We start from the raw sequence: 14,391 nt of genomic DNA on the forward strand, positions 1-14,391 counted from the left end.
TACTTTCGGAATATTTATGGTACTCGGATGATGAAAATCTTCCGAGGAAGTTCGTCTTTTGCTTTTAGTCGGAAACTAAGAAAATTGCTATTATGATAATTATTTAATTAATAATTAGAATTTTTAAATTCGAGATTTCGTTAGGTGCGGCCCAGCCTTAATACCTTCGGATACTTTTTTATTTTAGTAAGTGAATTGTTATTTTTAAAATTTTCCATTGCCGATATCATTCAAACTAATTTTTCAAGCCCAAAAGAGTTAAATTTTATGTTAAAATTTGGAATTTGTTGATTGAGTTATACTGGCACGAATTCCTTGTGTAAGGCTTTCACCAAGCTTGCAATTAAAATCTGGTTACAAATATCTGCAGCAAGACACATACGTAGAAAAAGACACTAGCACCTGTCGATCTTGAGTGCAGACTTGTTTAAGAATTGAAAAAGATTGTTATACGGGTAATAGGGTATTTCATATTTAGGCGATTTTTTTTTTTCTGTCCGACATGAAAAACTAACAATTCATAGAACAAAAAAATATTACCGTTTAAAAAAAAATTGTAAGTCAATGAAGAGCTTAGCGCATTGAAAAATTCGATTTCCCGTTTAAATAACATGAGAAACAAATATTTTTTAGTTTGGAATTTTTTACCTCGGCAATGGCTCATTGTACGAATAAGCCAAGCACACATTTTTGTAGGAAATTGAACGCTCTACAAAAAAGTCTTTTATCATTTTTTGATAAATCCATCTGTTCAAAAGTTATTGGAGCTCGAAGTCAAGTTAGAGTAAATTTCGAGATTTTTTTACTTTTTCTGTGAAACTATCGGGCTTATCATAAAATGTCATGGAATTTTTTTTGTAGACAATTTTATTTCCTACAAATTATTTCTGATACATTTTTTTTAAATTCTGCATTGTTTTCTAGTTATTTCTATTTTAATGTCAAGTGTGGTCTCAAACACCAAAATCGGTTACTCAGCTCGAACGATTCAGTGATAATAAATAACAATTTACTTAGTTTTTTCTTGGATAAGGCATATTACAATTCCTTATAGGTTACGAAACCCATACCGGCCCTTTGGATTTAGTGTTTGATGATTGCTTCCTAAATTATTGTAATGTCGATTGGTTTGGAAGTTATGAATGTTAGAAATTTTCACGATTTTTTTGAAAAGATCAGTTTTTTTTTCAATGTTAAAGTTCATATAACTTTAAGACTAAAACTCATTGACGATTTATGTAAAAGTAATCTTAAAGCTTGTTGAAGAAAGTTTAATTTTTGTCCTTAAACTTAAAGTTTTGATTGTTTCTTTCATTAATTTTATACCCTTTAAAATTTGAATGGAATCAAGAAAAGTAGAAAATTTTTTTTCATTCCTGATAACTTATGCGTTTCACATTATAATCCAATCCTATTAGTTTTATTCTATAGTAAACAAAATAATTTTCAAATTTCGCAACTATTTCATGTTATGAAATTATTTCTTTCATTATTTACAATATTTTAAGAGTACCTGCACTACATATATATATATATATATATATATATATATATATATATATATATATATATAAATATACACAAACTTTAAGCAGACTTCAAATGTAATACATATCAATAACTCGGTCTATACATATAACCACACTTACTCAGCACTAGCTTGTCAATCCGAGATTTTAGTATTACGTAATTAAATTCATATTGCTCGTACATGTACATATAAGTATACTAACAAATTGTTAGTAACAATATTTAACAGGTGGAGGCACCTGAGGCCACTGAGGACATAACACAGTTTGCTTGAGCAAAAGTTTACTGTACAAAAGTTTCGTTGAATTTTTCGTCAAATTTCCGTTGGACTTTTCCGTTTTTGACGACAATTTGTATGCAACTTGTTATTCAATTTGACGTAAATTTACTGCCTGAATTAGAATGCCAATTCACTTCAAAAGTTGACTACAAAAAAGTTGTCGTCAATTTTCAGGCAAAATTTTATTTCAATTTATGGATAATTTTACTCAAATATCCTGATAGCCGCCTTAACTGTGAGTTAACTTCAAGCTACAGCCGTATTCTGAAGCCAACTTAAAGAAAAGTGTTGGAGAACAGTTACGGTTAGCAGTAACCCTAATAGCCACTTTGCATTGAAATTGACGGTAATTTAATGTTGAAATTACCTGAAATCTGCTGCCCGAATTAGCAGACAATTTCACAGCAAAAGTTGAAAACAAAAATTTGCGGTTGATTTTTTTTCAATTTAAAGGTAAACTCGCTGATAGCCAGAGTTTCTGATCAGAAAGTCGATGTACCTGAGTTGCGACCAACTTGACGACAAGTTGTCTACAACTTTTAGCTTGTGTAACTGTTAACTACAAGTTGGCTACAAGTTGCTCAGAAACTTGGCGACAATCTACTGCCGCAACCTGTCACCAAGTTTCAGAGCATCTTGTCGCCAAGTTGGTCGCAACTTATGGAAATGCCAACTTTTGCGGCCAACTTGGCGACAGGTTGCGGCATTGGGTTGTCGACAAGTTGCGGCCAACTTGGCTATCAGGGCTTTGACGAAAAAAAAACAGTCGGTAATGTTCATTTTTACCATTTCAGAAGGTAAGCAAATTTATGCATAAAATTGTCTACAATTTAAGCGAGAAAATATACTTTACAATTTTTCAAGTCAAATTAACAATTAATTGACATAAAATTTGATGAAAATTGACGACAACTTTTTTCTAGTCAACTTTTGAACTGAATTTGCATTCTAAGTCGGGAAGTAAATTTACGTGAAATTGTAGAGGAAGTTGCATACAAATTGTCGTAAAAAACGGAAAAGTCCGGTTGACGGAGATTTGACGACAAATTCAAGGAAACTTTTGTAAGTAAACTTTTGCTAAAGCAAACTGTGATTTTAGGGTACTGCTGTATTCTGAAGTCAACTTAAATAAAAGGGAGAGCAAATAGTTACGGTTAGGTTGACAGTAAATTGTCTGTAAACTTGAATTCAATTTGAAAATAAGTGTTACTGTTAGACAATGACGTTAAGTTGATTGAAACTTTCACTTCAAATTGACGGCAAGTTCTTCTGTCAAATTACATTCAGATGACAGCAGTTGATTTGCACTAACTTACACGCAGGTATTATCCAGCCAAGGCTTGCCAGAAACTTGTCGTTTAGTTAACCGAAAATGTTTCACTGCAGAACTTACTGCGCAACCCTAATAGCACAGTTTGCTTAAAAAAAAGTTTACTTTACAAAATTTCCCTTGAATCTTTCATCAAATGTCCGTCAACTTCGGACTTTTCCATTTTTGACGACAATTGATATACAACTTGCTATACAATTCAGTTCAAAAGTTGCCATTTTCCCATTTTTTCACTATGAGGCCCCTCTTCTGGAGTAGTGCGTCGTGCATATCATCGATAAATGAATAAATTTTTAGACAAGCCCCGTGGTTAAATAGAAATTTGTGTCGCAAACAAGTTGAAACTAAATAAAAAGTTGTGTCGAAAAAAAGCTCCGAAAGTAATGATATTCAATAGTGAGCTACGTTATACAAATGTCATGATCGCGTTACTAGTTGTGTCGCACAAGTGTCACAACCGGAAGGTACTACATGTCGCAAAAATGTATAAACTACATTTGCTTTTTTATTTTGATTATCGATAAAGTGCTGCATAGGTTTCGCACAAGTATCGTGCAGATGTCGCATGAGTGTCGCAGACATTTTATCACAAGTCGTGAGTAAAAAGTCGGGCGCTACGCACGTGATTGATGAATGTTTCAATTTCCGCCGTCGTTTTGTCGCCGATTGAAAGTGTGTGTCACAAACGTGAGGCAACTGGCTAGTAGGTTGTGTAAAATAGGAGTCCAACACGGGCCGAGAATCTATAGTAAATTGTTGTCGTAACTTAGTTATCGTAACAAAATGGCTGGCTGTATTTTACGAGCGTCGTGACCGTTGGATAGTTTATGTCTTGCAAGTATCCCAACTATACGAAAGGAGGTCTTGCATAAGTCCCTTACGAATGTCGCACAGATGTCTCCAAAGTGTCGCACAGATGTCGCTGAAATGTCGCACAGATGTCTCCGACCTGTCGCATAAATGTCGCACAAATGTCAATGAAGTGTCACACAAGTGTCGCGCAAATGTCGCTGGAGTGTCGCACAATTGTCGCACGAGTGTCGCACAGATGTCGCACAAAAGTCGCTTGAGTGTCGCACAAGTGTCGCACAAGTGTTGCTTGAATGTCTCACAGATGTCACTGGAGTATCGCACAAACGTCACACAGATGTCACTGAAGTGTCGCACAAGTGTCGCCGAAGTGTTATACAAGTGTCGCACAGAAGTCGCTAAAGTGTCGCACAGATGTCGCTGAAGTGTCGCACAAATGTCACTGAAGTGTCGTACAAGTGTCGCACAAATGTCGCACAAGTGTCGCACAGATGTCGCTCAAGTGTCGCACAAGTGTCGCTGAAATGTCGCACAGATGTCACTGGAGTATCGCACAAATGTCGCACAGATGTCACTGGGGTGTCGCACAAATGTCGCCGGTTTCGCACGCGTCGCACAAGTGTCGCACAAATGTCACTAAAGTGTCGCACATATACTGCACAAGTGTCGCAGATATGTCGCTAAGGTGTCGCACAAATGTCGCCAAAGTGTTGCATAAATGTCGCACAAGTGTCGCATGAGATGTCACTGAAGTGTCGCACAAATGGCGCATAGATGTCACTGAAATGTCGCACAAGTGTCACATAGATATCGCTCAAATGTCGCACAAGTGCCGCTCAAATGTCAACAGTGTCGCACAAGTGTCGCTCAAATGTCGCGCGAGTGTTGCACAAGTGTCGCTTAGATGTCGCCAAAGTGTCGCACACATACTTCACAAGTGTCACAGAGATTTGTCCGAAGTGTCGCACAAATATGGTACTAGTGTCGCTGGAGTGTCGCACAAATGTCGTACAAGTGTCGCACAAGTGTCGCCGAAGTGTCGCACAGATGTCGCTCAAGTGTTGCACAATCGTCACTGAAGTGTCGAACAAGTATCGCACAAATGTCGCACAGATGTCGCCAAAGTGTTGCACAATTGTCGCACAAATGTCGCTGGAGTGTCGCACAAATGTCGCTAGAGTGTCGCACAATTGTCGCACGAGTGTCGCACAGATGTTGCACCAAGGTCGCATAAATGTCGCCTAAGTGTCGCACAAGTGTCGCTCAAATGTCACACAGATATCGCTGGAGTGTCACACAAATGTCGCACAAGTGTCGCACAGATGTCACCAAGTGTCGCACACATTCTTTACAAGTGTCGCTGAGATGTCGACAAAGTGTCGCACAGATGTCGCACAAGTGTCGCACAGATGTCGCCGACGTGTCGCACAAGTGTCGCATAGATGTCACTGAAGTGTCGCACAAATGGCGCATAGATGTCACCGAAGTGTCACACAAGCGTCGCTCAAACGTCGCTGAAGTGTCGCACAGATGTCGCTAAAGTGTCCTACATATACTGCACAAGTGTTGCAGAGATTTGTCCGAAGTGTCGCACAAATATGGTACTAGTGTCGCACAAGTGTCGCATGAGATGTCACTGAAGTGTCGCACAAATGACGCTCAGATGTCACCGAAATGTTGCACAAGTGTCGCATAGATGTCACCAAGTGTCGCAGAGATGTCGACAGAGTGTCGCACAAATGACGCTTAGATGTCGCCGGAATGTTGCACAAGTGTCGCATAGATGTCACTGAAGTGTCGCACAAATGGCGCATAGATGTCGCCGAAATGTTGCACAAGTGTCGCATGGATGTCACCGAAGTGTCACACAAGCGTCGCTCAAATGTCGCTAAAGTGTCGCACAGACGTCGCTGAAGTGTCGCACAAGTGTCGCACAGATGTCGCTAAAGTGTCCTACATATACTGCACAAGTGTTGCAGAGATTTGTCCGAAGTGTCGCACAAATATGGTACTAGTGTCGCACAAGTGTCGCATGAGATGTCACTGAAGTGTCGCACGAATGACGCTCAGATGTCACCGAAATGTTGCACAAGTGTCGCATAGATGTCACCAAGTGTCGCAGAGATGTTGACAATGTGTCGCACAAATGCCGCCGGTTTTGCACGTGCCGCTCAAATGTCGCACAAGTGTTGTACAAATGTCACCAAAGTGTCGCACAAATGGCGCATAGATGTCGCCGAAATGTTACACAAGTGTCGCATAGATGTCACCGAAGTGTCGCACAAGTGTCGCTCAAATGTCGCTAAAGTGTCACACAAGTGAGTCTCAAATTTCGCTAAAGTGTCGCACAGACGTCGCTGAAGTGTCGCACAGATGTCGCACAGATGTCGCACAGATATCGCCGAAGTGTCGCACAAGTGTCGCCGAAGTGTCGCATAAGTGTTCCATACGTGTCGCACAAGTGTCGCACAAATGTTACCGGAGTGTCGCACAAGTGTCGCACATATACTTTACAAGTGTCGCAGAGATGTCGACAAAGTGTCGCACAAATGCCGCACAAGTGTCGCATGAGATGTCACTGAAGTGTCGCACAAATGACGCAGAGATGTCACTGAAGTGTCGCACAAATGGCGCACAAGTGTCGCTTGAGATGTCACTGAAGCGTCGCACAAATGACGCTTAGTCTGTAATTCTATTGTAAGCAAGTTGGTATAATTTATGTTATATATCCTGTTTAGAAAATCTCATAGAATTTATTAGATTCTCATGAATTCCTATAGAAATTTTATAAGGACTAATGAGTTCCATGAGAAGTGCTACAGTTAAGTATAGGGTCTTATACATACAGTATAAAAATCTATCGGATTTTTTAAGCAGGGTACCGAATTATGAATTATATAAATCTACTCAATTTTTCTACATAACTAAACCGAGCATTAAAATATTTACCAGATTTCGGTGTTTGCGACAGATAGTGTTCGAAGCCGCGATAGTCATTATTAAATTCTACAAGTTCAGTAAACGATAGGTTGCAGAACTAATTCTCCATACCGATGGCGGGTTTGACTTAATTTCCAAGCTTTCATTTACACTAGCAAATGGAGCATCAACATTCATTAGTCTGATTGTAGAGTTTTCGAAAAGTATAATTTATGTGTTGGCCGTGAACCTTCAATTATTATATTTTTTTTATCTATTTTGATTGAATTACATGTATTTTCTTAATTGTTGTAGCATCGCCAATGAAATTCCTAGTTGGATTAATGTAATAAATTTCTCGTTGCAGGTAGGTTTTTTGGTTATTTTTTATTGTAATTATTAAAATAAAGTCATAGCTTTTTTGAAACATAAAAAAATTTTCAATGCTGTGTGTGAATTATATTTATTTTGTAGAGCGTAATTTCCCTATTAGCCATTATAGCTTGAAATTGACAGTAATTTGACATTGAAATGGTCTGAAATTCGCTGCCTGAATTCGCTGACAATTTAACAGCAAAAGTTGAAAAGAAAAATTTGCGGTCAATTTTTGCTCAATTTAGAGGTAACTTTTTACTAGAAAAAAAAAGTCGGTAATGTTAATTCTTACCACTTCAAAAGGTAAGTAAACTTATACATAAAAATCTCTACATTTTAGCGGTAAGCAAATAATTAACAATTTTCAAGTCAAATTAACAATAAATTGATATAAAAATTTGCCTGCAAATTGAGGATAAATTTTTTCTAGTCAACTTTGGAAGTGAATTTGCATTTTAATTCGGGTGGTAAATTTACGTCAAATTTTACAACAAGTTGTATATAAATTTTCGTTAAAAACGGAAAAGTCCGAAGTTGATTGACATTTGACGAAAAATTCAAGGAAACTTTTGGAAAGTAAACTTTTGCTGAAGCAACCTGTGCTATGAAGATTAATTCAATTTCATTAAAAATTACTTAAACAGATAGGATAATTTTAAAGAATATGGAAATGTCTGACCGGTAACTAAAATGTTTAAATAAATTGAATAATAAAATTCTCTGTGTGAAGTTAATAGAAAATAATACATTTCTGAAATTAAATAAACCCTAAGTTCAATAAAACGTTGAATATAAAATTATAGTTCAACTAACAAACATTTCAACTCTCGAGGCCAGTTTTGTAATTTGAAATTTCTCAAATTTGGCATTAAATAATTATCGACTATGTATCTATAGAGGTATACATATTTACTAAATATAGTGTATATATACACTAACAATAACAATTTTATCCCGAATGAAAAAAGTCTTGGATTGAAAAACTGGACCTTAGTACTGAAAGTATAATTTAATTATAATTGTCAAGATTATCAATCCGGATTGAAAATGAACACATTTGAAAAAAAAAATTAACTAAAAAATTCAGGTTTCAAACATTCATAGTAATTTACTTTTATGCTAGTTCTTGGAAACAGATAATATACGAAAATTATGCTTAAAACCTATACTTTTTCATTAAATTCTAAAATTGGAGTGAGCTAAATTAAAAAAAAAATGAACAATACATAAATATACCAGCAATAATAATTTAAGCCTAGATAAAAATGAACCTGGTTTGAAAAACTGGCCCTCAGAGTTACTTAAACAAAAAATAATTTCCCATAAAAGATTTACTGGCAGTTTAATTATTCGTTCAAAATCAGTATTGATAAAGGAAAAAAAACCTACTAAAACTGATTTTACGTCATTCCTTCTACATGTATATACGACTTACATACAATATTAATAATCGTGAAACTAGCCACGTTTTGATAAATAACCCATTTAACATATCTAACGTTGACAGCTAAATTAATATAATAAATGTGATAGCTCTTATTCATTACAAAAAAAAAAAAAACACTTTCAGAGAACAAAGAAATACCAAATCTAGGGAATAGTTTCAGCCAATCAGAAAACTTGGCTTCGCCTATCTTCTATCTCTCTTTTTTAGCGAAACCAAATTTCCGGCCCTAGTTATCACACTCAAAAGATATTGAAGAAAGAATAAGTAAAAATATGAATTTTGGACATTTTGAAAATTTTGAAATGCTATAACTTCTAAACTAATCGACCGATTGAGCTCATTTTCAAACTCGAACAAGGTAGTCACCTTTAAAATACGTATATGAAGTTTCAAGGTGATCGGTTTAAAATTGTGGCTATAATCAAAGTGAAAACCTGCATAAAATTCGTTTTTATAATGTTTTGTAGATGTTCAAAACCATTTATCTATTAGAAAAAGTGGTCAAATCAATGAGCTGTATAGTCAAAATTGTAGGCAATTGCACGAGCTTTCATACAGAACAAACAACAATAAGCTATCTCTTTCCGTTTGAAAGTGACATCCAGTTAAATAAGTAAACAAATTTTTTTTGGAAATTTTACAAAATTTCAATTAACCATAACTACTAAACTTAGTGGCCGAATTGGCTCATCTTCGAACTTATCCAAGGTAACTGTCCATAGAATAAGTATACTAAGTTTCATTAAGATCGGTGTAGAATTGCGGAGGCTATCGTTGGAGAACAGCGCGTTATATTGTATATACATATATATATAAATACATATATAAACTTTTGAACCAAATGTGTTACCTGACTCAGCTCGTCGAGCTGAGTCTAAAGATAGCAAAATTTTTTGAAAATTCCGTCATGAGGACAAATACAATAGTTAGATTTTTATAAAATCTACTAAAAAATACGTAAGAAAAAAAATTTGTTTTTAAATTAATCATTGATGAAATAATTAAAGGCAATATTCACTTGATGCAGATTACTGTTTTTTTGGATCAATGCAATACAGCAACTTGAAACAATTCGATTTTTTATTAAATCAATTGCAAGAACAGTTTCAACGGACCTACAAATATATTACTTTCAACACTAAAATTCATACTTTCAATCACCTTACAATTTACTTTGAGTGAAATTTTTAATTATTTTATATAAAACAAAAATCATTATTGTATCAACAGTTTCAATGACTTGAACTAATTTCTATTATTTTTTAAATGAAAAAAGTTATTGAGTTATATCAAATACTATAGAGTTAGTTCAAACGACTTGGTACCTTCCCTCAAGAAACTCTCAGTTGAAGCAAAATATACTGTCAAACGTAGAAGGCGGTAGACTCAATTGCTTGACGCGCTTGGTTGTATCCAAACGCACGGAGTACTTGAGCCAAACGAATCTGGTTTGACGTCAGGAATCTTTTTTTACAGTGTGGTCATATGTGGCCATACACGGTCATGTATGATCATATATGGGCATATCTGATCATATATGGACATGCCTGGCCAATTTCCATACATGGCCATATATGGAGCATTCATATATGGCCATGTATGATTCATTTTTCACGGGCTATCTTTTGAATTAAGTATATAATGTTCTTATTATAATTCTTGTGCTTCACTGTGTAGTTAACGCCGTTTTTTATAATGAATTGCATCGTGGACAGAAATAGCCTTAGGAGATACATTGATACACTTAATTAGTATGACATGATGTTTGCAAGTAGGATCTTAATATTAACTGCTTGAATCAGGTTTTCAACTATAGCCCAAAGAGTGGCAAATTTGCACCTTTCCGGCTTCGTCACTTACGTCAGGTGACTGGTATGTACCCAATTATTTTAAAAGCACTTTTGAACGAACAGGTTAATCATGAACGTATGCGAGTTGTTATTTCTGGGTTAAAAACTCATAGTTTGAAACTATTTATTTCGAACTTAAAGTAATCAGAATGTCCAGTACAAAATAAAATATTCCAACCCTGCCTTATAAAGTTTTGTTTTTCTAAGCAGTCATAAAAATTATTTTATCGTTAGCGTCTTTTAGTGATAGAATTATATACAGACGTAAGTTTTTTTCAGTCTGAAAGAATTCGCTGTTATAATCACATGAATTCGAAATAAAATAATCTATATCATTTCCTAATACTATTGAATTTGCAATAATTTTCTATCTCCTGATATTTTCTTTAGAATACATACACCTTTACGATATGCCTCTCTTCTATCAACAATCACCGAATCACCTGTGAGCACATATCATCGCCTTTCTCCAGATGCGGTATCATGTCGAAGGAAATTCAACACTAATTTTCAGTATCAATGTAATAATATTTATCGAGAACGCTCTACTACTCGGATTCGGTTTCAAACATCAAAAGTTAACCCAGCTCTACAAAATTATTTTGAAAAACGTGAAAAAACTGCTGGTGAACTTCTTATGGAAAAGTTTTTTATCAAAGATAAACAACAATTAGCTTCAAATAGTAACTCTAAAACACTACGAGACTCAAGTAATAAGTTATTTTCAAGAAGACCGCAAGATACAATACAAAGACAAGCGACTAGGAGAATAATGAAAAAGAGTATATCAGCAGATATTAAAATGAGTCCAAGATTACGTAAACATGAAATGACAATCGCTAAAGTCCAAGCCAAATTATTAGATAATCTTGTTGCTGAAGAGCAAGCAAAAATAAACAGCGAAAACAAGCATACCATTTTGAAATCTAAAAATATTATTAAAGTTTTATGTGAAGAAGCAGCTGTAAGTAAAACTAAGTCAAACGGAAATTTAACTACGGTCAAAAATGATATTTTGCTGAATGAATCTACAGAATGCAAAGAAGTGGTAAATGAAGTCCCACTACCTCTAAAAGAAATAAGTGGAGTGCCTATCAATACTAACAAATATAACAGCCAAAGCGTAGTCTTTGATCCTTTCTTAGATAGTAACGTAGAATTAGAAGATTATAGTAGATTGTCGTCAACAAATATTTATTTCAAGTTAAAGAATAATGAGCAAGTGTTGAATAACTTAGATGAAAAACAATATATCAACGATAACTTACGCAATAATCCTAACTTGATCCCGGAAACATCAGTAATAGAGCTACAAAGTCGTATTGACCAAGAAAAAAACACAGACATTGATAAAACATTTCAGTCAACAACTGATGTTGCCAGATATAAAGCTGTTGAGACTAAAGATATCATTGAAAGTAACATTGAGGTCAGAAGTAGAAGGGGATCGAATGATCAACAATGGTATCAAGTTGAGTGTGATGCTCCGCTAGAAAAGTCTATACACATAAAGTCCACAGTCCGTGAAGAAAATTTAATAAGACATAGTGTGGTGGACAATACTTCAAATGACTTTGGAGATCATAACTTACGATTAACATTTAATAGACATAAAAAAACTGCAAGAAAAAATTTTAACGAAGTTTGTGAGTTTCCATCGAAGGAAACAAATCCAGTAAGTTCAATTATAACGAAAGATGAACTAACTGATAACAAAGTTTTAACTCTGGCTGAGAATTCATCGAATGATAGTGGTAAAACCATAAAAATTACAAATACAGTAAATAAAGATGATGATACTTGTCAACGTGACTCAACTATTGATAATATTTCTGTTAGTTTAATTCGTCCAGAAAGTAAAAAACAGTCTTCATTTTCATCTGAGATAACGAGCACCAATATTAATCGAGGTCAAAACTGGCAAAAAAAAATTAAGATTACGAATTTTCGTAGAAGCAAAATTATACATAATGACACTGAATCTGATGAAATTTCTAGGTCCCAAAATATTTCAGAACAATCAAATACATCACTTATAGACAGTAATGCCATAAATACAGATTTAAACGATACAAATATAGATTTACATGATATACATTCATACTTAGAAGGTAATAACGCTCAACATACTATTGAAAGATTAGATCGTAATAGTGCATCATTTATTCCGATTGAACATAAGCTGACAGCGAATTTAAATAAATCAAAGGAAAGCCTCATAAACTTTTCTAGAACTTCGATTCTTTCTAAGGAAAAGAAACTAGAGTCTCAATATTTCATTTCAACTACTGTTCAAAGTTTAGCAGGTAATAATGAAATTGAACCATTAATTGTTAATACCACTCTAGAAACTCAAAATACATTAGAGAAAAGAAAATCGTTTAAAAATTCGCAGGAACCACTGGTAGGATGTCATAAAAATTGTTCTTCAAAGTCCACTCTTAGTAATTCTACTGGTACAAAACTTAAACCTTCTGTCCAAAATGAATCAATAGAAAATCAATTAATCAATTTAAATAAATTTATAATTGAGAGTAAATCTGAATTGACTGAAAATTTAGATAGCTTCTTTATCAGAAACGGAGAAGTGTCCAAAAAGAAAAATTCTTGTGAGTTAAAAATTATGGAATCGGACGTCTATAACGCTTCTGATGTAGCATTAAGATTTGATATTAGAATTGATGAAAATGAGAAAGAAAACGAATTCTGTGAATATGAGCTAAGAAAAACTTTAACTTTAAATCAAGAAACACAATTTGACCTGCCCAAAACAAATAAAAAAAATACAGAAGAATTGAAATTAAATAACTCAAAAACTGAACAAGAAAAAAGCACTCGTGCTGGAAGTTATAAGAGTTCTGATTATAGTAAATTCGAAGAAGATCGTATAAATGAGCTCAGTCATATAGATTCTGGATTGGAAAAATTATCTTTTTTATCGGAAGATAATTTTATACCGAGTAATGATATAACTGATGAGTCAAAAAAACTCGATCTAATCCCTTCTAAAACATCCGTTCAGCTCTTACCCACATGTAAATATTCACATGATACTTTCAAAGATTCGAATCATGATCTAAATTTTTTACAAGTGAAAACTACTACCAATGATGATAGAAATAAATCAAATGACTATTCTAATTTTGAGATTTCAAGCAGAACAAACAATTTTTCAAGTAATAATCAAATAGACGAACAGATTAAAAATCCAACTACAATAGAAAATATGTCAAACACATCAGTAAAACAACTCATATCGAAAAAAGAGCATGTGATGCTACGGAAAAAACAAAAAGAAAAAATAAACTTAATATCATCTGATATAATGGATAAGCCAAATTTAACAAATAATCCAACAATTATACCAGCAAAAGTCTTGACAAAAAATCGTCCCCTCGATCTTATGAAAATGTTTTACACAACTCCTGCATCTTTGCTCACTGCTACTCCAAGAGATTTGTCAAAAGTAAAGCGTGTAAGAATTAAAAGAAAAAAACATGTAACAAGGATGTCACACCTAAGTCATACCAGTACAGAAAGTGACAGAAGCACACATCACACAGAAGGAGCAAAAAGTATCCTAAATAATACTGCAATTGAAGATGAAAGGAATAATACAAAAGCCCTATCTGCAACAAGTAATGACTCTCGTTTTGATGGCTCACCAATTCTTTCAAGTACATTTATTTAAATACTTATTTTCTATCTTTTAATTATTCTTGATAAATAGATGTCATAGTCAAATCTTCTTAAATACTAGCAAGAAAGCATGTAGAAGTAAACGTACACAACAAAATGTTTTTTGATTTTTCTAATTTGAAGGATGCTTATGTACTTTAAGTTTATGTCT

The 14,391-nt window shown here is 34.3% G+C and overlaps 2 protein-coding genes across 16 annotated transcripts in view; one reads left to right on the forward strand and one right to left on the reverse strand.

Moving 5' to 3' along the window:
- Positions 1-11,897, reverse strand: part of LOC130663030 (uncharacterized) — a 275,606-nt gene extending 263,709 nt beyond the window's left edge. For 10 of the 14 annotated variants that reach the window (XR_008989144.1, XR_008989146.1, XR_008989145.1 and 7 more), the window contains exon 1: positions 10,941-11,081. The gene's annotated coding sequence lies outside the window, so the exon portion shown is untranslated. Of the gene's footprint in view, positions 1-10,016; positions 11,082-11,809 lie in introns of those variants that run through there. The other 4 variants (XM_057462068.1, XM_057462074.1, XM_057462073.1 and 1 more) reach the window with 4 other exon arrangements.
- The window catches only part of LOC130663028 (dual specificity protein kinase splB-like), a 528,032-nt gene that overhangs the window by 241,564 nt on the left and 272,077 nt on the right, over positions 1-14,391 (forward strand). For both annotated transcript variants that reach the window (XM_057462062.1, XM_057462063.1), the window contains exon 2: positions 10,932-14,218. In XM_057462062.1, coding sequence (XP_057318045.1) covers positions 10,932-14,218 — 3,287 coding nt within the window. The remainder of the gene's footprint in view (positions 1-10,931; positions 14,219-14,391) is intronic.

This window comes from Microplitis mediator, chromosome 2 (genome assembly GCF_029852145.1).
Source record: "Microplitis mediator isolate UGA2020A chromosome 2, iyMicMedi2.1, whole genome shotgun sequence".
NCBI classification, from domain to species: Eukaryota; Metazoa; Arthropoda; class Insecta; order Hymenoptera; family Braconidae; genus Microplitis; species Microplitis mediator.